This window comes from Eretmochelys imbricata, chromosome 8, assembly GCF_965152235.1.
Source record: "Eretmochelys imbricata isolate rEreImb1 chromosome 8, rEreImb1.hap1, whole genome shotgun sequence".
Lineage (NCBI taxonomy): Eukaryota > Metazoa > Chordata > Testudines > Cheloniidae > Eretmochelys > Eretmochelys imbricata.
Window position 1 is genome coordinate 66,760,613 of NC_135579.1, and position 25,752 is coordinate 66,786,364.

Here is a 25,752-nt window from a genome sequence, read left to right on the forward strand (position 1 = left end):
TGTGTGTCAGCCTATCAAAAAACAGGTTATCTGTATTTTCTTTTTAAAGCTTATGGTTGGGAAATCTTTTTCATGTGTAAATAATGATCAGTCATGCAGCTATCTGATTGGCACACTTTTCCAAAATTCATCTAAATAAATGTTGTCTTTAAAAATTTCCTTTTATTATCATTATTTATAAAAATGATAGCATGTATATGTGTATAAATAACACACACCTCTATATTCTGGCATCATGAAAATAATTCAGTTATTGTTCTTGCACTCATGAGTGATTGCTCCTCCTATATGACAAATGAATTAACAAATTACAATAACTAGAAGCAAATTAGTTGATTATCACTGACACCAGATTTTCAAACAGTTGGTGTCACAAATAAAGTATGTGCTGTAAGACGTCCACCAGCAGGAAACTCAGAAATGTTGGCTTCAATCCAAAACTTTGTCTCAAAAATAATTTGTAGATTGTATAGCTTGAAAGAAGATTTTCATCCTAGGAACTTCCAGAATTCTAGGGTGAGCAAAATAGATGATCCTTCTTTTGGAACACACCTTCTCCTATCCCCCCCCGTCCCCCAACAAGCCCTTCCACCTCTGCCATGTCAAAATGATTTGGAGAGACTGGAACTGTGGCAAATGATTGTAAAGACAAAATTAGGGAGTCCACATTTATTACTTTCTAGTGACTTCCATATAAAATGTGTTGAGTTTATAAGTAAAATTATGTTTTCTAATTTCAAGCCCTACAAACTCAACCAGAAATCTCTGTTCTCTTGGATTCTCTTGTTGTTCTCCAGTAATAGAGATTCTGTAATTGGAACTTAGTTAGCATTCTGTTGCAGCTATGAGCCAGAACAAAATCTTGCTCATTTTCCCATAGGGGTGGGTGTATGGGGGTGTATGTGTATGTGTGTGTGTGGGAGGTGCACACAAAAGTATGGAGTAGTAATAATTTATTTTAGTCAGTGAAACACTTGGAATATAAACATGTTTATTGGTTTAGACGGTGCCACTTCTAGATAGACAAGGTGGGCGAGGTGTAATATCTTTTATTGGATCAACTTCTGTTGGTGAGAGAGACAAGCTTTTGCACTTACACAGAGCTCTTCTTCAGGCCAAGCTTGAACGCTTGTTGGTCTAATAAAAGATAGTACCTCACCCACGTTGTCTCGCTAATATCCTGGGACCACCATGGCTACAAAAACACTGCATACCACTTCTAGATAGTCACATTTCTGACCAGAACTTCAGTGTAACAACCTCTTTCTATAAAGGACTAATCCAGAAATCAGACTTTTATCTCCTAGCTAAGAAAGTCAGTGACAGGAAATCTATTGATGAACTTCTGAGTGGTGTTATTAGAAATGACAGAATCTGGAAGGACCAACCACAGTGATAAGGGTGTTTGAGTGAGCTTGGCTTGGGTGTCCCTCATCAACCAGTTGTTGCTAAAAGGAATGAAGTTTTAGCCATAATCTACAGTGTGTTAAGAGCAGTAATATTGAAGTTGTATCTGCAGTCAGTTAAGAATAGTTGAGATAGTTTAAAAACTATACATTTTATTTTGCACTATGCACAATTTGCCATGCTAGAGGAAGGCATGTAAGTCACTTTTTATTTATTTCATAACTGAGTGCCATGTGACCTTTCCCTTCTAAATATTTAGTCACAATTGTCTTATCTCATGAATTTTGTTCACAAGATCAAAAATGTTTAAAACTTCAAATATGAGCATACATTACTTTAGTGGAAGGGTTGGGGAAGAAAAAAGAGACATTTAACATACCCAGATGTTTTAGAGATCTCCTCCTGACCTGTACACCCAGCACATGATAAATTTTTAGTTTTCTCTAAGCTCAGTAGATTCTTTGGCTGAATCTTGTTGGGCTACTCATTCTTGGAATGTGCTTTTTATTTCAGTAAGTTGTAACCGGTTACAGCAGAATGAGTACTTATTGCATATTGTCTCCAAATCAAAGTAAGCAATGTGGTTTCAGTAAAATGTCATAGTTCAGAATAGCCATACAAATTGTACTGAGATTGATTACCTACCTATATAAGTGCCAGAGGTGTGCAAGGCATTTTACGACAAGGCCTGCATAAGATCCTGTGGCTAATATAATTCATACAGATAACACATCATTAGTACATGAGTGGGTGGCTAAGGTAAGTAGAATGGAACTGATGGGGAAGTTCTTGGGAGACCATTTTTGTTTTAGTGTATGTAAACCCTGATTTGCAATTACTTGAGTTATGTTAGGTTCTTGGTTCGTTTGTTTTATAATCCAGTCCTATTCAGGAGCAGGAGTGGCAATGGGGAGTGCCAGAGTGCAGACCAGCAATAAATTGGCAGGGATGTTGTATTTATACAATGAGTACATTTGGATATAACTGGTTGTCACAGATCCTAGCAAGCAATTCTTCCTGGCCACCCACTAGAACCAGTGTGAGAGGAATCAAAAGCCTCTGTGCTTGGGCTCTCCTAGGGTGTATTAAGCTTCTGGAGCCTCAGCAGGCTGCAGCACTGGCTCCTCCCTGGGCCTTTCTATCACATTTCCTGGGTACTGACCCTCAGTCTGCTATCACTCCTCAGAAATGGGGCTCCTCAGCCCACCTGTCCTAGGCTCCCAGGATTAGTGCTGGCCTGTGAGATACCCCAGTTACTCAAACACACACCTCTCCAAGAGCTCTACCCCAAAGGTGTGAAATTTCTGGTTATAGTTTAACTTTCTTAGGGGCACACAGCGGTTGTCAAGCAGTCCACACACAAACTATGCACAGAGTCTAACAACTTTATGTTCTTTTATGGTTAAAGTACAATAGAGTACAGATTATACAAACCACAAACACTAAACGCATGTCCCCACCTCAGTTTCCTCACCACTCCAGGGCATTCTTTGGGGTTGGATTGTAGTCCCTTGGGGCCATCTGGGTGCAGGAAAGCAGGTAGGGCTCCTTTGCCCTATGAGGCTCCTACATGCTGGGTGACCTCCTTCTCCTGGAGCCCATTACTCAGCTTCTGACCCCTTCTTTCTCTTGCCTCATGCTTCCTCTTCTTGTCCGACTCCCCTATTCCTGTGTATTTCTTTATTTTAACCCCTCTTGGTCACCTGATCTCTTTTGTTCCACTGCTTCTACCACCCCCACTATCTTTGGAGGTGTTAAGCTAAAACTGGATTTCTAAAACTTCAGCTACTTTATATCATGACCTTTGTGAGTTTGAGTACTATTGTTAACCTTAAGTATTTCCCACTTTCCCGGTCTTGTGTGTATCTGCTACAGGCCCTATCAGCAATAGTGGATCCACATGCATATAGGCACTCATAATACAGCAGTTCTTCATAATACAGCTTCATAAATCAATCTGAATTCATAAGTTGTACAGATATAGCCCTGATTCATCACACTTGTATGAAAATATTTAAACTAAAAACATATTAATTTTTTTAGCAGAGATTTCAAATGCACCATGCGGTGCTTCAAAATATATTCTTCAAAATTCTGCTCTCAAATCAGTCTCTGATCCATCCAGTGCATCTCTAATTGTGTATTCTGTCTCATAGGAACTCTACATGAGTAGGGAGAGTGGAATATAGGCTTTCATATCCATCCTGAAGTATGAGAGCAGAACTTCACCTTAAATGCTATCCTCTAATCAGTGATTCCCAAACTTTATTCATTCACATTCAACCTTCAAATTTTTTTTGTGAAATCAATATCAAGCTCGTGTACCACAGTTTGGAACCTCCGCTCTAAGAGATTAGCATGCTATAACTCCCCATTTTTGTTACTTCTTTAGACACAAGCAGGGCAAGGTGTTGAATGCAGACTAAATGTCTAGTAAGCAAGATCACAACTTGAATCCAGTTCATCCCTGTCTCAAAGATGTATTTCCAGTCTGTCGGAGTTGCAGATTGTCAAGGTTCCTCCCCCACTCTGAACTCTAGGGTACAGATGTGGGGACCTGCATGAAAAACCTCCTAAGCTTATCTTTACCAGCTTAGGTCAAAACTTCCCCAAGGTACAAAATATTCCACCCGTTGTCCTTGGACTGGCCGCTACCACCACCAAACTAATACTGGTTACTGGGGAAGAGCTGTTCGGACGCGTCTTTCCCCCCAAAATACTTCCCAAAACCCTGCAACCCACTTCCTGGACAAGGTTTGGTAAAAAGCCTCACCAATTTGCCTAGGTGACTACAGACCCGGACCCTTGGATCTTAAAAACAATGAATAATCCTCCCAACACTTGCACCCCCCCTTTCCTGGGAAATGTTGGATAAAAAGCCTCACCAATTTGCATAGGTGACCACAGACCCAAACCCTTGGATCTGAGAACAATGAAAAAGCATTCAGTTTTCTTACAAGAAGACTTTTAATAAAAAATAGAAGTAAATAGAAATAAAGAAATCCCCCCTGTCAAATCAGGATGGTAGATATCTTACAGGGTAATTAGATACAAGAACATAGAGAACCCCTCTAGGCAAAACCTTAAGTTACAAAAAAGATACACAGACAGAAATAGTTATTCTATTCAGCACAATTCTTTTCTCAGCCATTTAAAGAAATCATAATCTAACACATACCTAGCTAGATTACTTACTAAAAGTTCTAAGACTCCATTCCTGGTCTATCCCTGGCAAAGACCAGCATACAGACAGACACAGACCCTTTGTTTCTCTCCCTCCTCCCAGCTTTTGAAAGTATCTTGTCTCCTCATTGGTCATTTTGGTCAGGTGCCAGCGAGGTTACCTTTAGCTTCTTAACCCTTTACAGGTGAGAGGAGCTTTCCCCTGGCCAGGAGGGATTTCAAAGGGGTTTACCCTTCCCTTTATATTTATGACACAGATGCATAATTCATATAGGCTGTATTTAACCCTTGGATAATTTCATAGGTAGAACTACATTTAAGAGTGTGTTTTATTTGTCTCAATGTGTCTTATCATTGCTTCCTAATGGCTGTCTTACAGACAGTCATTTTAGTATAAAATGGAAGTAGCAATACTTTCCTACCCAGAATGAGTGGGTTGAGGTTCAATTGGGGGTCAGTTTTGGTGAGCGAGGAAAAGTGTTTCTTTCCCAAACTCTGCCAGTGTGAGATGCCTGTCACAGTTGATTGTGCAGATCTTAATATTACAACGCACTTTTCTTTCATTCATTCTTTGATCAGTGATATTTCCTTAATTATTTTTCTCTCAACAGAAAATTTTTAAAACTGGAGATTCTAACAAGGATGGGCAGCTGGACTTCGAAGAATTTATGCAGTATCTTAAAGACCATGAGAAGAAAATGAAACTAGCCTTTAAGAGTCTGGACAAAAACAATGATGGTATGTCTTTATAAAAGAAGAAAGAAAAATGTGTGGTACCAATTACTGAACTAGATTTCAGAATAATTCAGTATAAAATGGTTATTTCCCCAAAACATTCAAGGACCTAAATATATTGTTTGTAATGTAAATATTGTATGTAATAAATGGAGTATAAAGTTTGCTGAGAGGGAACTTGTATTGCTAATGTGGAACTTGTATCTTCTCCCATTAATTTCAATTGGAGTAGGAGCAGGCTCATAATTTTGATTGAGTATCCACATCATAGTCAAATGACTAATTATTCTCCTCCAGTTAACCCCCTTCAAGATGGTAGAACTAAGGAATTTTGCTCCGTAGCTGGAGGAGCTGTGAGGAGGTCTCTAGTTAGAAAATATATTTTTCCCTCTTTGATAGAGGGAGATTGACTCACTAGGTGTTTGTGATGCACTTATGTATTACAAATACTGAGCAGATATAATCCAATTATATATCATTTAGGACTTCAGTGTAAAAGTGTATTAAATGGTCTGTGCTGCTTTGTTTGTACTAAATGATAGTTTAAAGACTTCCCAAATCTTTAAGTAGAACAAAGATCATTGTCATGTGAGTTTACATAACGAGATCTGAAGAAGCTTTTAACTTGTACATATTTTCTTTTAATGCTTTAAGGAAAAATTGAAGCATCAGAGATTGTAGAGTCTCTCAAGTTATTGGGTATAAATATTTCAGAACAACAGGCAGAAAAGATTCTACAAAGGTCAGAAACCATTCTTATTTCTAGTCAGTGTTTGTGAGTTTGTGTATTCTTCAAATGATTGTTCATAAACATGTTTACATAATTCCAGATCAGATGTAAAAGGATAATTTTTTAAATCAAAGATAACTATTTATTGGCAAAGTAAAACACTGTCTAATTTTTATTTTCATATACATTTAAGACTGAATCTGAGTTATGCTAATATTTAGGTATCACACCTATCTGCATAACCAACAGTAGTTGGCCTCCAGTTTAAGAATAGAAACATGATCTATTTTCCTTTCTTAGTGAACTAAAGAGCCATGCATACCCTTCCAAAGGTGATAGTATAGTAGAATCCCTATTCTACTAAGTATTTGAGTTCATAAAATTGAAAGATTCATAAAATAGAACATCTCAAATTTACAGTAGGTATGGTGCATAAGTTGTAGTATGGTGCACTGCATTGTTTTCTTGTCCTGCAGAGTATGATTTCCAGTTCATGGAAGGCATTGGAAATGTGAAGGGATGTCAACTTGTTCTTCATTAACGTGACTTTTGTTATGTCCACTTACCCTTCCCCCCACCTCAGTTGGGAAAAATGGTTCATTTTACTGACCATTCATAAGATTGGTATCCACTGCTGTACATGGATTTTCACACTTGTGTGAGGACTGGTTTGCATGGGTTCACAGGACTTCAAGTCTGAAAAAGTTTGCAGGTAGAGTGACCAGATATTTTATTTATTTTTACTATTTTCCAGACATAATTTAATATTTTGCATACTTTTGTTTTGTTTTATTTTCAGCATCGATGCTGATGGGACAATGTCAGTGGACTGGAATGAATGGCGGGATCACTTTTTATTTAACCCAGCAACAGACATTGAGGAAATAATCCGTTATTGGAAACATTCTACTGTAAGTTCAGCTTGTATTTTAAAGGAGATCTATTTTATGTAGCTCTGTGTGTGTGAGAGAGAGAGAGAGAGAGATTATCCTGCATCTTTGACTCCTCACCTGGATTCTGCTTCCAAATCCATCTCTGCCAGAACTAATTTTAGAACTTCAAGCCTTCTGAGAGGCTTTAGACAGCTGGTATAGTTTTTTTCCTCCCAGATGTGGTGTTCTTATCCCATCTTCCTGCCCCAGGTATCCTTGTGTGTGTATGAGTATTTAGTCCTGGATCAGTGAAAAGTCTAAGGTCCAGTATCTTGCCAACCATTAGGACTAGAAATAAGAATTTTGTCCCTTTGGAGAGGCCTCACAAAACAATGTCACACAATAGTAAATCCTTTTTCTAGTTACTATGTGCATTTTATAACGGACTGTTGCTTTCATGTGATCATACAAGTTGGAGAAGTATTTTAGCTGTTTCAAAATATTGGTATTGTGTTAGCAGTTTCATTTAACTAGCAATTTTACCATAAAGTTCACAAAATTGCTATTTGAAGGTAGACTCTAGGTGAGTGTTTGCACACACACATGTGCATGCTCTCTCCAGAATTTTAAGTAAGAGTAGAATACGTAATGGCAGGAAGTAATGCGCTGCATTTGTCTCAGCCTTGGTAAGTCCAATTCCTCAAGAGTTGAGATCTTATTTTATTAATAATTCTTTGATATGCAAGCAATGCGAAGTTATAGGTAACACTCCAGTGAAATATTGCATGTGCACAGATAAATAATTTGACAGAATGAACTTTCCTGTAAATGATCAGGGTAAGACCACATGGCTAAAAACTGTAATTACTTTAAATATAACGAGATCATTTGAATCCTGAAGGATCTGTCAGCCTTTTCATGATAAAAACTTGCTTATAGGTGTTTACAGTTTTGGTTGATTTGCAGTACATAGTCCCAACCCGAGAATAATTTTATAGTTAAAAGTTGGAGGGGAATAGTCTTTGACCTTTTTTAAGCTATGAAACTGTAAGAAGAAAACAACGATTCATAGTTTTCTATTTTAAAGCCAGGCTAAACGTATATGCCTGCCCTGGTTGAATTCACAGTGGGAGTATCACATGGTTAATAACATCCAGCTATCCTCTTAGATGACTCGCCAAAAGAAAACATGAGGCAAATATATGAAATTGGATAGTTCTGAGTCTATACTATTTAGTGAAAAATGCCCAAGACTTTTTCTGTTTCTTAAATGCTGAAAATTATAAGTTCTTTTTCTGGTTATTATGGAACCTCCTCATCTAATCCTAAATATTCAGTTTAGAAGTGTTCCATGAGATCTACAATTGTTGCAGTTGGCCTACTGTGAGAACTTGGAACCAGTTACCACAGCAATACAGGGGGTGTCCTACATAGCCAAAATGTTTGAAATCTTGTTTCAGTTTCTCATGGTAACAGCCTTTTGAAAACTCTTTATTTTAAAATTGAAGGCTCTTGTTGTGATTGGACTCTGGTGAGCAGGAATCTAAATAGCATAGGAGTGTTGTGGGCTGGCTATTGTTGTAATGTTTATAAAGTAAAATCCCAAAAGGTGACTTTAGCTTTTTCTTTTTCTTAGGCTTAGTTGTAAGGTGATATTAATGTCCAGTGCATATAAGGCCAAATTCTGGCAGGTGCTATTAATATAGGCACAAACTAGAACACCCAGTCAACATTTTCAAAAGTGACTGGTGATTTGGGGGGGCTCCATTTTGGGTGTCCAACTGGAAACCCCTTAAAGGGGCCAGATTTTCATGGCTGGTCTACACTTAAAAGTTAGCTTGGCTTAACTACAATTGCTCAGGGCTGTGAAAAATTTCATGCCCTGTGCAGTGTAATTAAGCCAACCCAAGCCCCGGTGTAGACATTGGTAGGTCGACAGAATTCGGTTGGAGAGGTGGATTTTCTACAGCAATGGAAGAACTCTTTCTGTTGCTGTAGTAAGTGTGTCTATGCTACAGTGGCACAGCTGTAGCTGTGCCGCTATAGTGTTTCTAGTGTAGGCATACTCTGAGTGTTGAGCGCCCACCCTTTGGGAATCAGGCCCTTTCAAGAGGTCTCTAATTAGGCACCCAAAATCACTCATCACTTTCAAAAATGTATGTCTCAACATGCTAGGCACTATACAGATGCAGAGAGAGAGTTCCTGCCCAGAAGAGCTTTTGCAGTCTAAATAAACAAGACAACGCTACATAGTGTACTAACTCCATTTTACAGATTGGGGGGGGACTTGCGGCATTAAGAGTGGTAGCATCTAAAATTAAATTCAGCAACAGTGTAAATATAACTCACTTTATTAAAGGAAAAAAATTAATCCTCCCACTCCCCAGCTACTTTGGCAATAATTGCTTTCTCTTATTGGAAAGATTTTTCGCTCTCTCTTTTTAATGGCAAATGTAACTCTCATGGGAAACTGGATTTGTAGTATTAAATGGTGCAGTCCCTCTAATTTTTTATTGTTATATATATGATATGATGAAAATGAAGGTGTGTATTTAAGTTTATTTATAAAAATCCATAGCCTTCTGTCATGGGAAACCTTACCCCTGTCGCCTTTGGTAATGTTCATTGTTCAAGTTGAACAGTAAGTATTTTAAACTAAACACACATCTGGCAGGGAGATTTCAGACTTTCACAACTGAAGGATAGTCATAATATCTCTTCAAAACAATCAGTAAAATTGTTGGTTGGAACAAGAAAGATCATAATGGATTAGTGAAATGAATCATATAATTAGGTGCTATATTAATTTATCAATAGAAAGCTATTTTTAAATGTGTGTGTCTGTAAAATACATGAATAAATTACCTTGAATGATTAATCTCTTGACAACATCTTTAAGAGATTATCAAACTAATCCATAAAGGCTGCCTGGATGAAAGGTTAGTAGCATGTAAGCATTTTGGACTTGGACACTGTCTGGAAAGCTTTACTGAGCTTGACAAAATGTCTTCATTACAGCCATGCTCAAGAAAGGAGTTTGTCATAATTTTTAATGATGATGGTGCTGTCTTTGAAATGGTGGGTTTTGGGTGGTGGTGTTCTAAATACATGTAAAGGGAACAAAGGGTCACTTTTGATTTTTGTTGTATAGAATTGGTCTTACTTGAATTTATAACAATGGAATGAAATTACAGTATGTACATTACAGGTTATTGATGGCTATTTTTATGTCTTTAACGTAACTTTTTTATACACTGTCATTTGGTACGGTATCTATTTGTAGTCAAGCCCATGTCAGAACTATCAGTAAAATCACTAAGTAGATGAAATAGGAAATATAGTCATTGCCCCTTTCTGCTTTGCATTGTGACAGGTGTTGGATATAGGAGATAGCTTGACTATCCCAGATGAATTCACAGAGGAAGAGAAAAAGTCTGGGCAGTGGTGGAGACAGCTGTTATCAGGAGGAGTGGCTGGTGCTGTTTCTCGAACAGGTACAGCACCACTAGATCGCCTTAAAGTCATGATGCAGGTGAGTTGCAACACTTAAGCAACTTTAAATTCTGCTAAATCACTTTTCCCATTTAGAATAATCTGGGCCATCTTGTGGCAGTTTTTTTAGAGGAGTTCCAGCTGGCTGGGAGTTCTTGCAAACTAATAGCAGAATATATCCTCTTACTTCTAGAGAGGCCCTCATTGTGCTTTTAAAACTGTTTCATAATTTGTATTGACTTAGGTCCTGATCCGCAAAGATAAACTACACCTAACTAGTCCTGTGGGCATAGTGGTTTGTAGGGTTAGGCCCTAATTTGTAGATGTCTTTTGCACCCTGATGCTTACATGTTTGTTTTATGCATTTTGCTGCTTTTTTAAAGAATTCAAATGATGCATTTTTGTAAGGAGACTTGCTTTGTGGTGTGTTGTGGTACAGATATTATATTGAATATGTTCCCTTTTGATATCTAAAATGATTAATAAAAGGCGGATACTGAAAAATACATCTACCCTATCAAAATCAGTTGTGCTGGTATAAACTACAATAGTGTATTAAGATCAGCAATAAATTTCACACTTTTTACACGCTTTCCAGACATTTTTCAAAATCACAGGATTTTAAACAGTAGCTTGCTTTATGTTTTCTGAGTCTGCCATATAGAAAGTACTACTCAATCTAAAAAGCACATTATGTAGTGTTTCTATAGTATGCCTTTTAAGGAATATGTTGCATTTCTCTTGATAATGAGCATTTATATTCCCTTTTGAGCCAGTAGCTAGTTTGGAAGAAATATCACAAATGAAAGATTGGAATATTGTTATTATAGTGTTAGCTTTCAAGAAATACAACAGATAATGTTAATGATGTGAAAACAATCCTTAGTTTACAGTCATATTGCAGCATCTCAGATTGACTACAGCTATTCAGTTATGAGACCAGTAATTATACTGTCTGTCTTCGAGGGATTTTTGACTTAAGTATTTACTAAAACACTTATCCTTTGTTGCTTAAAAATGAGTCCTATATTCAATCTAAGCATTTCTTTTTCTTACTGTGATTAATAGGTTCATAGTTCAAAGTCAAATAAAATGAATATATCAAGTGGCCTTAAGCAGATGGTGAAAGAAGGAGGCGTCCGTTCCCTTTGGAGGGGAAATGGTGTGAATGTCATTAAAATCGCACCTGAAACAGCTGTTAAGTTCTGGGCATATGAACAGGTAATGTGTCACATCAAGGTGATGAACACTAAATACTGAAAAACAAACAGAATGCAAATGATGATGAAAATATATATAATGGTTTTATTGATCACAGTTAAAATAGTCTTATGACTGGTTAATAAAATATTTGAGTAATGTGGATTATTACTGTTGTACTGTGAACAATGTAGGAAAGAAATCAAATTCACATCATACGAGTTTAAAGCTACCTACTTATCTATATAACTTTTTGTGGAGAGGTGCTCTAATTGTAAATACTTCAGTTGTACTTTCTAAATGGTAACCACATAAAAATCTAGCATGTTGTATTAGCCTAACACATACCCATGTACAGGATTTCTTTAAAGTCAAATGTCAATGTGCTGCAGTAAGATGCCCTCAGCATGGATTTCAGCATTATATTTACCTCTGAATCAGCTTTACACAACATATTAAAGGCCTGATCCTCCTTTGGAATAGAGATCTCCCTGCGGTCACAGTTTTAGTTTGAAATTCTAGAACACCCGGTGACTGATCTTTGCTTTCTCATCTGTGAAGATGGCAGAGTCTTGCTAGGGCCAGAAGTAAGAGCAAAGTAATGTACAATACATCAACACTCTTCTATGCTGTAAACAAATAACCCCAAACCCAAAATCTGTTTTAAAAAATTATCCTTTGAGTATAGGATATCTGATTTACAACTTCTGATGAGAGGTTGTAGTTTGCTCTAATGTGCAGTTATTGCTTACCTCCCCCAGTACATTACTTCTTACTTCAGCTTATCTGTAACTGATACTGCAGTCTAGTCTTTGTTCTGCCTGAGTAGTTGTATTTGGCTGCCTACAGCAAGTGATATGGTGCACATAAGGCCTAATTCTCCATTCCTTGGGTACCCATTCACTTAAGTTGGAGTTCTGGTTATGCAAGGAATGCGGGGTTCTCATCTGTTATAAAAGTGCAACCATATAGGTATTGAATGACCAAAACCCAACATTTCTGCAGAGTTAGGGTTGCTTAGTGATATGCCATCCCATTGCAGAATGTTGAGTGAATCGAAACTGAAACTTCTGAAAACCCGGAAATGCAGAGTTAAGGCGATCAACCTTTAAGTCTGCCCTCCTTCAGCAGTTCCCCAATTCATCCCATTAACACATGTACCGCGCCTCCTTTCCCTAATGCCTCCTTTCCTAGATACATTCATGGAGGATAGGTCTATCAGTGTTTGTTAGCCAGGATGGGCAGGGATGGTGTCCCTAGCCTCTGTTTGGCAGAAGCTGGGAATGGGCAACAGGGGATGGATCACTTGATGATAACCTGTTCTGTTCATTCCCTTTGGGGCACCTGGCATTGGCTACTGTCGGAAGACAGGATACTGAGCTAGATGGACCTTTGGTCTGACCTAGTGTGGCAGTTCTTATGTTCTTAAGGATTCACATGTCTAATTCCACTTTGAGTATATTCCCCCCAAAATAAAACTGCCACTCATGACTCTCAAATGGTAGCACTACATCCGCTCAGTTCAAAATTCCTTTTGTGGTATGTGGGTGCTTGTGATTAACTTATCCTTAGTTATGTTAATTGAAGTATGACTTTGCAGCAGTCAAACAGAATGAGCTCTGATTCATCCAGTGATTAGTAACGTTCAGTTTAACAGTACAGAGCAGCAGAAGGAAACTTTTTTTAAGACAACCTGGGAACCTCTTTGTCAAATGACCCCAAATTTGAATCCCTAGCTCTACCCTGTGCCCTCATGAGAGACACCAAATTTTCAAACCAACCTGACTAACCATTCAAATTTCAGAGTACTTAGAAGACTTGAGCTTTAAAGCATATAAAATGGTGCGAATTAAAATCCTCTAGCTGCTTTTCTGTATTGGTACATGTGCGTAGTAAAAATGTGTATTTTCTTAAACACCATTCTCAGTTTGGGTCCCTCAAAGACTGTGTGCACGCAAAGCACTACCTTGGGTAAAACTTGAGAGATCGAGACCATTTTGACCCTCATCACATCAATAGCTTGATCTCTAGCTCTCCTCCCTCCCAAACCCCCCCAAACTTTTTTTTAAAAAGGCTGTTTTTTCTCAGGCTTGTATGTCCGGGCCCTCTGGCACAAATGATTCTAAATGTGGGTCCCTAATCCTACCCTGTACGCTCCTGAGGCATACCAAATTTCAAAGACTAATCAAGTCAATTTTAGAGGATTTAGAAAGGTTGACCTTTAAACCAATGTCTTGGGGCAAACTTAACTATAGTGGTGCTCCTCTGCCACTATAGTATGGGCAGAATTGATCCCACTCAGTGGGACCAAATGTAAAGGACTTTTACAGGCTGGAAGATCTATATTTTTATAAATCATTACACATAGAATTGGAATGTAAATATTTTTAAGTTGTGTTAATTGGACATCTATAATGCAAACTTCATGGGAAAACCTCATGTCATATTTCTGCTTCTGCTGGGGGATTCTACCTGCCTCAGAAAGATGTGTGATATATTTGTCTTTATGTATTTTACCTACACAGTATAAGAAGCTATTTGCTAATGAAGATGGAAAGATAGGGACCGTTGAAAGATTTGTGTCTGGTTCTTTGGCTGGGGCAACAGCACAAACCTCTATTTATCCTATGGAGGTAAGCAAGAGAGGACTGGTCTCCCATTGAAGTCAGTGCCAAAAATCCTGTTGACTGCACCAAGAGCAAGATAAGGCTTTTTGTGGAAACATTAAAGGAGTTCTGCCGACATCACAACTTTCACTTGCATTCTGTAGATTTACTCCTTCAGAATCACACCATAATGCTACCTGACACTTTCTGGGATACAACATGGCATGTTCTATACTTAGAATTTCTGGTGTTTAGGGTTATGTGGGGTTTTGCTATTTTCTGAATTTTTTTTTTATTTAAATTATGTCATTTAAAAAAACAAACCCAAACCACTATGTGCATACGTGTTGGGGGTTGTGTTCTTTCTCTTTTAAAATATTAGAAATTTGGTTGTCACAGATTGCATGCTAAGTCTCTAAGTCTGGAAATTATCTTTGTTCAGCAGAACATTTCAGTGTATATTTAAGTCCCATGAAGTAAAAGACTTAAGCATATGCTTAATGTTAAGTGTGTGCTTAAATACTTCCCTAAATGTGGCCCTGCCACTGGGACTGGTCCTCTAAGGGGCAGGCATCTAGCCTGACAGGCTTTGCTAAGGCAAACAAGCCAATCCAGATCCACCTGTGGATAGTTAATTGGATGAGCAGCTGTGTGGGGTAATTAATTAATAAAGGAACACTTGGTTTATAAATGGTTCTGAGGGTCAGGCAGGAGACGAGAACATAGAGAGGAAGCTCCTGGGAAGAGAACTCTTCAGAGGAGCTGGGTAGGAAGCTACGTGCAGTGGTAGCAGAGGCTCCTGGAGAGAGGAACAGTCCCCAAAACATAGAGAGACAGCTCCAGAGGGGAGAGACTACAAAGCTCTTGAGGCAGAGAGGCCTGGGAGATACCATGAGATCACAGGGGAGAGACTGCACAACTCCAGGCAAAGGAGAAGATTGGGAACTTAGGGGAGGAGAAGGCTTGTTTACACACTGTTTGGTGGTTGATTAAATAAACAAAATCCCTGAAGGGGCATTGCTCATTGTATATAAGTATCACTGAACTCATTGAAAAACCACTAGGGGGAACTGAGGCAGAAATGTAACTGAAGTTCTACACCAGACCACCAGGGGAAACTCCTTTGGCGAGTACCTGCCATTACTGGGTCCAAGACCCTGGCATGGGGTGAGCAGGCCTTGCCTGCAACAGAACCAATATAGTTCTGCTGTGCAGAGTTGGGGTTAGATTTAGGTAGCCCGTGCAGATGAAGTTAAGCTACCTCTGTTGGATTTCCTTGCACTATGGGCAGGGTTGGCAGATTGATCTGCTCCTCTGTGGAGTCACTGCTATTATTCCTCCATTCAACAGGTAGCGGCCTGCAGAACAGTATTGCGACAATTTTTCCAGCCTCAAGAATAGAATAATAGCTCCAGAGTGACTATTTTTCATTCTGCAGCCTGGGTAGAAGATCCATTCCCTCTCCCTAAAAGATTAATTACTCTTGTATCACACAGCATGGTTGGTTGCCCATGCTCTGTGCTGGGACCAGGATTTAGCAAGATTTGAAACTGATATAAATAGTGACTCACCCTGAACTCTTTCTGATAAGGAGTGTCTCTCTGTGGGGATAAAAAAAACAATGGCATTCTACACACTGTGGTGGAGTTTGTTTTTTTTAGTTAAGTCATTATTGTCCTTAGAAAATCAAGTCACAGCTGGTTTCTAAGCACATAGAATAAAGCAACCAAATGTTACAGTGTTGGTCCTTTTATATTCAAGTGGCGTACTACACAAGAATGGATGTGGAGGTATGTAGGCCCTGTTCTACAATAAGGCCTGGTCTATACTTAAAATTTAGATTGACATAGCTACATTGCTCAGGGGTGTAAAAAACTCACATCCCTGAGCGCCATAATGATGCTGATGTAACCCTGCTGTAGATGTGGCTAGGTCAGTGGAAGCCTTCTTCATTGACATAGCTACTGGTGCTCAGAGAGGTGGATTACTTACAATGACAGAAAAACGCTTCCATCTCTGTAGAGAGCGTCTGCACTGTGGCGCTGCAGTGGTATAACTACAGGTCTGTAGCTGTGCCGCTGTAGCACTCGTCACTTAGAAAAGCCCTAAGATATTCTCATCTTCCTAACGGTGCCAGAGTATCTCAGTAAAGCTGGTTTTTACGGTGTTCCTGGCCAAGATTGCATGCTGACGTGCCAGATATCACATATGGGAGCCATCTCTTATGAGACTTCCAAGCAGGCCAAATTCCTGCTCAGGGAATTCCCTTGGCAGTTTCATTTGAACATGGTGTTCTTCGCTCCCTATCTTGCAATGCTGGTGTAAAGTCACAGGCACTGTTACACAGCTGTTGTGTTGCATTTCAGTAGTGAGTGAAGTGATCCCTGTATATCCCTTAATTATCTCAAAAGGATGTCATGAGTCTTCTTTAATGTTTGTAATATGATTTGCAATCCTCAGTTGAAAAGCTTGATCCAATGAAGCCTTAGAAGGAATTAGTTCATGTTCCTGCATAGTCTTTGCTTTTTAAATGCTAATTTCGCATTTGTTCTTAGGCTAAGCACCAGCCCTAATGAGAGGCTCTAGATATCTTGTAATTTGTTTTTAAAAAATTGTCTCTCTTGAACATGAGAAGGGGAAAAAAGGCAAATCACAACTTTCATCTTACTCTGATTTTGACTAAAAAAATATACCCTGTTCCTTCACAACCATGAGCTTGTTAGGTGGACTATTCCTCTTACAAATGATAAAACTGTGAAAAAACTAATGCTAACCAAACCTTAACTCTCGTTGTTTATAAAGGAGACTTTAAGTAGCAAATGCAAAGAGGTTCACTTTTTGGAAATAGAAACTTATGAGTATGCAAAGATTTGTTGTGCCTATATGTAAGCTGGGTCGTGACCTGTCAAATAATTAATTCTACATTTCTTCTACCTTCAGGTCTTAAAGACCAGACTGGCAGTGGGTAAAACAGGACAATACTCTGGGATGTTTGACTGTGCTAGGAAGATTTTAAAAAGAGAAGGGTTGACAGCCTTTTACAAAGGTTATGTACCCAACATTCTGGGCATAATTCCTTATGCTGGTATAGACCTGGCTGTCTACGAGGTCAGTTTGTTTACTTGATGCATGTATTATTTCTTTAGACACACAAAAATGTAATCTGCCCTCTTCATTACCCTCTTAAAATATGTATCATTCACTCACATCTGTAACTTACTTGTAGTTATACTTATTTGAGAATTTAAAAAATATCCGCTGTAGTATGCTCAGGGCTGGTTTTTCACATCTTTTTCCTTACTGTGTTACAGTATTGCCAACCCTATGATTCAAAAATCATGAGTCAGACCCACCAAAATCATGAGATTCCCCCAGAATCATGAGTGGTTTTTGTTTTAAATTTATATTGTGGTTTGGTCTGTCTGGATTTGTGATAATTTTGGCTCCCACTGTGGGAGCTCTCACACCCACATCTGCTCCTTCTGCAGCTCCAGGGGTTCATTACCCCTTCTCTGAGGCCTGTGGGGACTCAGCGGCAATGGAGTCCTCTCCTCCTCCTTCCCAGGCCTGGTGTTGCAGGGAGGGAGATAGGAGGGGAGAGGAGCAGAGGAGTGATGCTATTGCTTAGAGGAAGGACACTGGGGAGGAGAGAGCAGAAGTATCCTGAGCTGCTGAGCTTTTTGTGTCCCTCTCCATTCCTGTGAGAACCACTTTGGCTCCTGAGGGGTGGGGAGAGAGCGAGCTCTGCTTGCTTCCTGCAGCAATCCTGAATCGCTGCCCTTCCCAAGAGGCAGGTGAGTGGAGAAGGCAGCCGATCGGGGGGTGAGGATGAGAGGCATATGCTTAAGTGTTTGTTGGATTGAGGCAGAGCACTCAACACATAGCAGGATCAAGCCCATGAATGCATTTGGAATATTTTTATGGAGGCAAAGGAGCACCTTAATATTGATAGCTATAAAGTCTGCTTAACCATCTAGTGTAAATTTTAATATACCTCTTATTCATATCCATTTATGTTTTCCTGACAGGCTTTGAAGACTGCTTGGCTAGATCATTATGCATCAGACTCTGCTAACCCTGGTGTCTTTGTGTTGCTCGGATGTGGTACTGTCTCCAGCACTTGTGGTCAGTTAGCCAGCTACCCTCTTGCTCTCATCAGAACTCGCATGCAGGCTCAAGGTGAGATTTGGGTTTGGGAAGAATATCTTTTAAAGGTATTTATAATTTGGAGAATGCTCCCTACTTAGTAGGCCGGTTTTTAAGGTGTCTAATACCATACTGACCTTGCCCATCTAAGCTTTTGATTGGCTTTGTTGGTTGTTGACACAACCTTCATGTTACAGATTCCAGATTCTTTGTGTTTTTAATATTTATATTTTATAGATTTGTGTCAATCACCTTATGTATTTTAACCCATTTATGGAGTTCCCATCACAAACTATGCAAAGACCATATTGTAAAATCAAAGGACAAAGCTGAAATTAAAATAAAGAAAGAAAGAAAGAAAGAAAGAAAGCACTAACCACCAGAGCAAATGCATGGCCAGAGGAGACCAAGGAATTTGGTGTAGAGGAAAGCTCTGTGACCTTCAAGGAAAATAAATCCACCACTGAAAAAGGGTCACTTTTACTAACTGTTGCAAATAAGTGAGTAGAAAGGTAGTAGAAGCTGCATGGAAGTGCAAGGTCTCAGACAGGAGAGGATAGATCAACAGGACAGATAGAACTTCCAGCATGTTGTTAAGGCAACCAGCAAGGTATTCTTGTGGACCTTTCATGGGAGTGAGTTCCAAGGCCCACGTCTGCAGCTGAAAGAGACTTGCCCCAAACTTAGCGACTTAGAGCAGACCTTGCTGTGCTAGGAAATAGTATTGAGAAGAGACTGTACCAAGTCCATAGGGTTAGAGGTGATAAGTTGTGCATCTGTGTAGTGAGGAGCTTTATATGATTAGAATATTAACATCACTAGAACTGCTGAATGATGGAGATTGCTATCTTCCTTTTCTTTTCTAGCATTGTTGGAAGGAGCCCCACAGCTAAACATGGTTGGACTCTTTCAAAGGATAATTGCTAACGAAGGAATCCTAGGACTTTATAGGGGCATAGGCCCAAACTTCATGAAAGTGCTTCCAGCTGTCAGCATCAGCTATGTGGTTTATGAAAAAATGAAACAAAATTTGGGAATAGCATGAAAAGAAGGAAAAAGCTGATAAGCCTCTAGCCTTCTCAGGAATATTCAAACCAAAAGGATTTCTCAAATAAATGATTTGTTCTTGTTTATAATTGGAGAACAGATCACTGTGCAAAGAAGCTGTGGTTTTGTTTTCCGCCCAAGTTGGAAGGAACTTCCTTAGTTTCTAAACCCCATCCCCAAACTGCTATCAATATAGTATGGATTTTAAAAATAAAAAAAACACAGCATCTTTAAATCAGCTACAAGTTAAAAGACTATTAGGAAACCACCTGTGGTTTAGGTCTTGGCTCTTTTTTTTTTCTTTTTTTTGTAATTACTGCTCTCTTAAATATGCATTTGATTGGGCTGAAGCCACATTTGGGAAAAGTGTTTACTGCATTGGTATTAAAACACGTAGATTTGTGTCACCATCTTGTACTCAAGCAATTCACAGCTATCCTTTTGCACTTACCATCTGTAAAGGCAATATTGATTTTTTGATAAACTGTTAAAATAAGTCCTGGGAAAACATTGCCTTAGAGGCAGGTAAGACTAGAACACCATATTAAACTTTGTCTCCTGATAGTTTTTCTTTCAGGATGACAAAATATTTGGCTTTTATTCCTCTGTTTTTCCTCTAAAGAAATGCAAGTGCAAGGGGATGTTGTTCTATGACATCAGAATACCTCAAACTGAGTTAAATGCTACCTTTTTATTGTACAGTCACAATGACCTTCATAGCTCATTTCACTGGGCTGCTTTCCACTTAATTTATAAATGCTGGCAGCATTAGCCAAGATTGCCTTGGTTCTTGATGCAAGTTTTATAGGATCATAATAGCAACAGAAAAGAAGTACTGGATCACTAAACTCCCTGTAAGCGCAGGTTACAGTTCCAGGATAAAGGAAGTATCTAATATAAAATTGATGCTGCATTAGGTTTTGGCTGTAATAATTGGAGTGTACCAAAACAAGCAAGTTAGCAAAGGTCACATGGCTGATTATTGGGAGGCTTTTGAATGATTTTTCTCAGTGGGGTTTGGAGTGCTGTCGTCCTCCTACTAGAGTCTGAGGACTCATTTGTTTCCCCTTCAGAATGGTTGCAGTTCAACAACATCCTTCTAGTTGTAATACTGGAGGGGTAGTTACTGTTGAAGTGTGGGGCACTCTCTCTCCCCGCCTACCGAAGCTGAAGGGCTGAGAGCACTGGCTCAGGGAGTCAGACTGGGACCAGAAAATGAGATGAGGTTGCCAAGTGGCTAGGCAGGACACCACAATCAGAACATTAAAGTGGTCCTTGGTTTTTATATTAATGTGGAAAAATACAAACAAAGCAGTCAAAGAGCCCAAGAACTCATTTTTGATAAGTCATTTATTTCACAGTTTCTCCCATATATGGGATGGATATTTTAATGTACAGACACTTTGTAAATGGCTTCCCCACTAAGGTATACTTCAGTTGCTTGCTGGCCTGAACGCTGGCACAATATAACTGTTTTTGTAGCGTTAATTTGCACTAATTCCATGGGTGGGCAGACAGAACAGACAGAATTTGGCCTTTTATGTAAGACACACACAAGGGGTAACCATTTTTCATTCTTGATCTTATAAATCCAGTGAGTTAATCTGGTGATATTATAAAATGGCAGCTTTCTTTGGGTTTACCTTTGTTAACCTGCCCTCTAGTTTATGCACTTCTTTTAAAAGCCAGAATCTATTGCTTTACAGCAGGTATTATGGTGCTTATGTACAATGTCTTTATGATCTGATTGTCCATGTTCTTTTTGTCTTTGCCAATCCCTTTGTACCTGCATATAATTCATGGGATCCAGTTTTGTTTTTCAATTATCCCTTTGACTGTAACAGCTATATTCTTTATGCAATGTAAAGATGACCTAAGCAGCGCCTGTTGTGTGTCAGTCCATTTTGTTAATATTTTGTATAAGTGCCATTATGAGTGTTCAGTTGTGGTGGGGACACTTTCAACTGCCAAAGAACATGAGACCAGTTGAGTTTTAACTTTTCACCATGTGCCTCTGACGGGATGTGTTCAAATTATGTATTCTTAGTCTATGTACTGAAAAAAGCTGATGATCACTTTTATAGATCTGTAAAACTACCAGTTTATAATAAATGTTTGTTTCCTAATCTGTCTGGGATGTATTATGTTTTTCATGGTTTGAAAGACAGATGTCCAAAAGTGACAATTCCCTTAACTCCAGAACTGTGTGTGTGCTTTAATGTCAAATGAAAGACAAAGCAGCTCTAGCCAAAAATTAGTACTGAAATCAGTGTACCCTGTACCCATTACAATGGTATTTGAACACCTATTTTAGCATTTAAAGGCTGTGTCCTGGCTACACTACAGAATCAACTGTCAGGAGTCCCAACTGAAGTATTAACACTGTTCCATCTTGCAATGTAGATGGGGAAAAAGCAAAGTATCCAAAGTCTTGATCCTTAGCACAGTTCAATGGACACTGTGAAACCATGATTTGGTATGGTCTACTCTGCAAGATGGAAGAGCATTTTACTTGTCAAAGGACAGCCATATTTGTAAGAGTGACTTAACGTAGCTGATGCTCGTTGTAAACTTTGTGCTTGTCCGTCTTTAATTTAAAGCTAGCTTAGAAAGTGAAGGATCAGTATATACAGCATTTTCAGAACAACTGGCTTCATTTCCACTGTACACTTAAGGGTTTGTTTGTCCAGTTAAGCATGGAACAAATAGCCAGCGTAAAGAATTCCTTTTGATGCCGCAGTCTTTCACATCACTCTTCTCCTTCTAAAGGTTGGAATTCTATGGGAAGAAGCCTCCCAAAATTTGAATGTCACTCAATCCCTAAAGTACTGTAGATCATACATAACTAAACAGAGATTCTGTACAATTCCCCTCTTAACCTCACGGTGAGTTAAGGGGTGTGTATGATTCCTGGCTGAACAAACATGTCTGCTGTTCGGTTCTTCATTCAGAGAAGGCGAGAACGTGCATGTGCAGAACTGTTGTTGGAAAGACTTAGCCCAAAACGTAGAAAAGGAAGAAAAAGAGTTCTAGTTGCCACCTGCCTTCTGATGTGTTTGGAGGTAATGGCAAGAAACTTACAGGACAGTTTCTGTACTGGGACAGTCCTGCCAGCTACTCTGCAATTGAATATTAATTGAGAAGGTAGTTGTGTGTAGGGATGTGTGTTGGAAGATGTATGAATCATGTTGTCCAAGTCAGTATAAAATGTACATAAATAAAACTAGTACTAAAACATTGTTTTTCTTTAAATCTGCTACCCTGAGAGGCTGAGTTCTACAATATTCTCACTGGTATCTAGTCCTGATAGGATATTTTCAGATATACCACAGCTATCATAATTAAGAGAACGCGACTGCTTATGATGATTGATTTTGAGATAGCAGTGATCCACAATGCCAAACAGTGCCATACAAAAAACCCAGACCCACATTAAGAATATGAAGATAGGCAACAACGAACGAGGATGTGGAAAAGAGAAGACTGGGATGGCAGGATGAAAGTGACAGGACAGAAGTGACTGTGCCCACTAAAGTTCACACCCCTCTAAGAGGGAAACATTTGGACCAGCATCTCCCATTAAAACCGTCTGGCACTCGCAGAGAAGCAGAACACTGATGATAAATCAAGAACCATTTATTCATACCTGCTCCCATAACTTTCAATGTACTCCACACCACTGATGATGACACAGTGATCAGAGGGTCTTTATTAAAGGAAAGTACGATCCAAGTAACATAACTGAGTTCAGTCCTGAAATTATTAGTGGTATAGTTGTTGCACACATCTTTCTCCTTCCCACTCCTCAAATTATCTGTGTCTTGATCTAAACTTTTGTTAAACTCTGCAGCCCAGGAAAATGTGTGTTTTCCTTCCTATGTCTATTTACATTATCATTTGCTAAATATACTACGTCTGATATTACTTCACTTTGCAGTTTCAAGGCATTTTGGTGGGAGGCAGTTAGATTAACTTAATGAAATGTCTATAACTCATACAAACAATATCCATGGGGCCAAAGTGTGGAATTAACATTTTTCATCCATGGATCTCAAAGGGTAAATGTAACTATTCTCATCTTACACATGGAGAAATTGAGGGACAGCAAGGGTAAGTGACTTATTCAGTCACACAGTGAATCAATGGCAAGGCTAGGAATAGAATCCTTGATTCCTTGTCTACTGCCCTATGCGCTGGACCTGTAGTCACAGTCCTGGGCTTCTGAGACACACACTGCTTGTAATAGTTGCAGTGTGCCCACCCTGCCTGGCTGGTCTGCTGTAGGAAGGCTCATGCACAAATCTATTCCCTACTTCCTTTGCTAAAGCTAGTGATTATAGCAGAGCCAACCCCCTGTGTTTCTGAGCGAAAGGATTCCAGTTCTGCCCTTCCCCTTCAATTGGAAGGAGAGGTGGGAGCCGCACGAGGGAGGGAAGAGAAAGGATCCCTGCATCCTTGCCTCTTCAAGCACCTGTGCAGAGTCTGGCCATTACCCTGTACCCCTGCTACACCATTAAACTGGCACTGAAGGAACAGCTTAGTTATCAAAAGGTGTCTGTACAGCTCCATTGAGCCAGCCAGCACAGCTGCAATAGGAGTGTTGGCCAGCCAGTCACTCCTTAGTCTGTCCACATTGCTTCCCTCAGAGCTCTCTCCAAAATGGAGCCTCCACAACTGCTGTAGCCTAGCCCTGGCTTCTTTGAGCCTATTGATTCATATAGCCCTGCTAATGTGAAGTGTAATGTATCGCTGAGCACGATGCAGTGAAACAAAAACTTGCCAATTATTTTCTTTCCAACAGAATGAGTAGCACCCACTATTCCAATGATGCGGTAAGGCACAGCTTTTCAATGGGCTTCTGACTTGCTCACCCAGGAGCTGTGAGGTGTTTATCTCTATGCCTGACATTAACTGCATATCATGCAAGAGCTTGAGCCCTTCCATTGTGACCCCTGTCTTTACTCACCGTTTCGTTTCAGACTCTTGGGTTGGTGGCAGTTCCATGCAGCAGAACTCTCTTCACACAATTCTCCCACCTGCACAGCCCCTTTTTAATTTGCCTAGTTAGAAGTTTAGCCTGGAGGTGGATCCCAATGAACAGCTTTTGTGCTGGGGTATACCAACCCCACACTAGGTAACACAGGATTAATGAGCTGTCATAGCCTCAATCTGCTGCACCACACCTGTGAGAAATGTCAGGCCTGGAAGGAGGAGCTTAAAACAGGAGACCGCTGCATAGTTGGGAGCAGACCAGAGGAGAGTAGGCTTTCAGTGCTCAGCTTCTAGAGAAGGGTTACATAAAGGCTGGAGCTTTGCAAATGGCTACTGCCTGACAGCCCCTGGCTCCTTGAAGGGAGGGATAGCCTGACTCTGAATCACTATTGTTACAGATTAGCTCAAGCCTAATTGGGGCTACAGTTTATGAGAGGCTCTCTGAGGAAAGAGTTCTACATGTCTGTGTGACGATTCATTGGCAACCCAGAAGGGGAGACTATCCTAGACCCAGGTAAAGTGTTTCATCTCTCACCACTTGACCTCTGTGGCAGAGTGCCTGGTTGTTGCCAACCAAAGGCCAGGTGAGTGTAAAAGCCCTATCCCTCTCCTGCAAAGTGCTCTGAGAGAGGAGCCCGGCACAGTGGTATTCCTAACAATCATTTCTGAACAGCAGCCTCCTTTCAATGTGAGCAGGTCATTCAGCATCTAACAAAGAACTATCAGAAAGGTCATCTGACATAAGATACTGCTCACACTGAAGAGGAGTCAGGGATGGCTGACTATGTATTCATAGACCTTTCCCCACAGTTTCATTTGATTCAGAACTATCCAATTGTGCACATTGTTAGCCAATGTAAATTGTAGGCTCCTATTAATATTAAGGCTCCTCTACACAGAGGAATTTACCAGCAGAGCTATCACACACGCAACCATACCTATGCTGGTCAGTTTCCTCATGGTGACAAGCCCTTGTGTTATCCTCCCTTCCTAGTATTTCTTGCACTCATTTACTGTGTCTTGTTTTAAGATTATAAACTCTTTAAGGCATGGATCTTCCTATGTGTTTGTACAGCACCTACCACAATAGGGCCCTGATCAGACTGTATGATACCACAATACAAACAAGTGAACTGAGCAAGACTCTGCCCAGGAATTAAAAAAAGGCCTTCCACGGCTTTATTTCTTCATCACTGTATAATGAAAAACTAGCCTCATTGAAACACCTCTGTAAAAATGAGCAAAGATAGGGAGATAGGATAAAGGATCAGCATGCCTCTACCCTTAATATTCAAAATACCATCAGGGATATTTTATGGAAAAGTTGAGGCAGCTATGATCC

General features: G+C 39.6%; 1 protein-coding gene across 1 annotated transcript in view; it reads left to right on the forward strand.

Annotated features, from left to right (window-relative positions):
* SLC25A24 (solute carrier family 25 member 24) overlaps positions 1-21,544 on the forward strand; it is a 36,815-nt gene extending 15,271 nt beyond the window's left edge. Inside the window, exons 2-10 of the mRNA XM_077824051.1 lie at positions 5,202-5,328; positions 5,980-6,067; positions 6,855-6,966; positions 10,301-10,459; positions 11,488-11,640; positions 14,145-14,252; positions 17,166-17,333; positions 18,254-18,404; positions 19,238-21,544. Of these exons, the coding sequence (XP_077680177.1) occupies positions 5,202-5,328; positions 5,980-6,067; positions 6,855-6,966; positions 10,301-10,459; positions 11,488-11,640; positions 14,145-14,252; positions 17,166-17,333; positions 18,254-18,404; positions 19,238-19,416 (1,245 nt within the window). The 3' untranslated portion in view covers positions 19,417-21,544. The remainder of the gene's footprint in view (positions 1-5,201; positions 5,329-5,979; positions 6,068-6,854; positions 6,967-10,300; positions 10,460-11,487; positions 11,641-14,144; positions 14,253-17,165; positions 17,334-18,253; positions 18,405-19,237) is intronic.
* Positions 21,545-25,752: the final 4,208 nt, after the last annotated feature.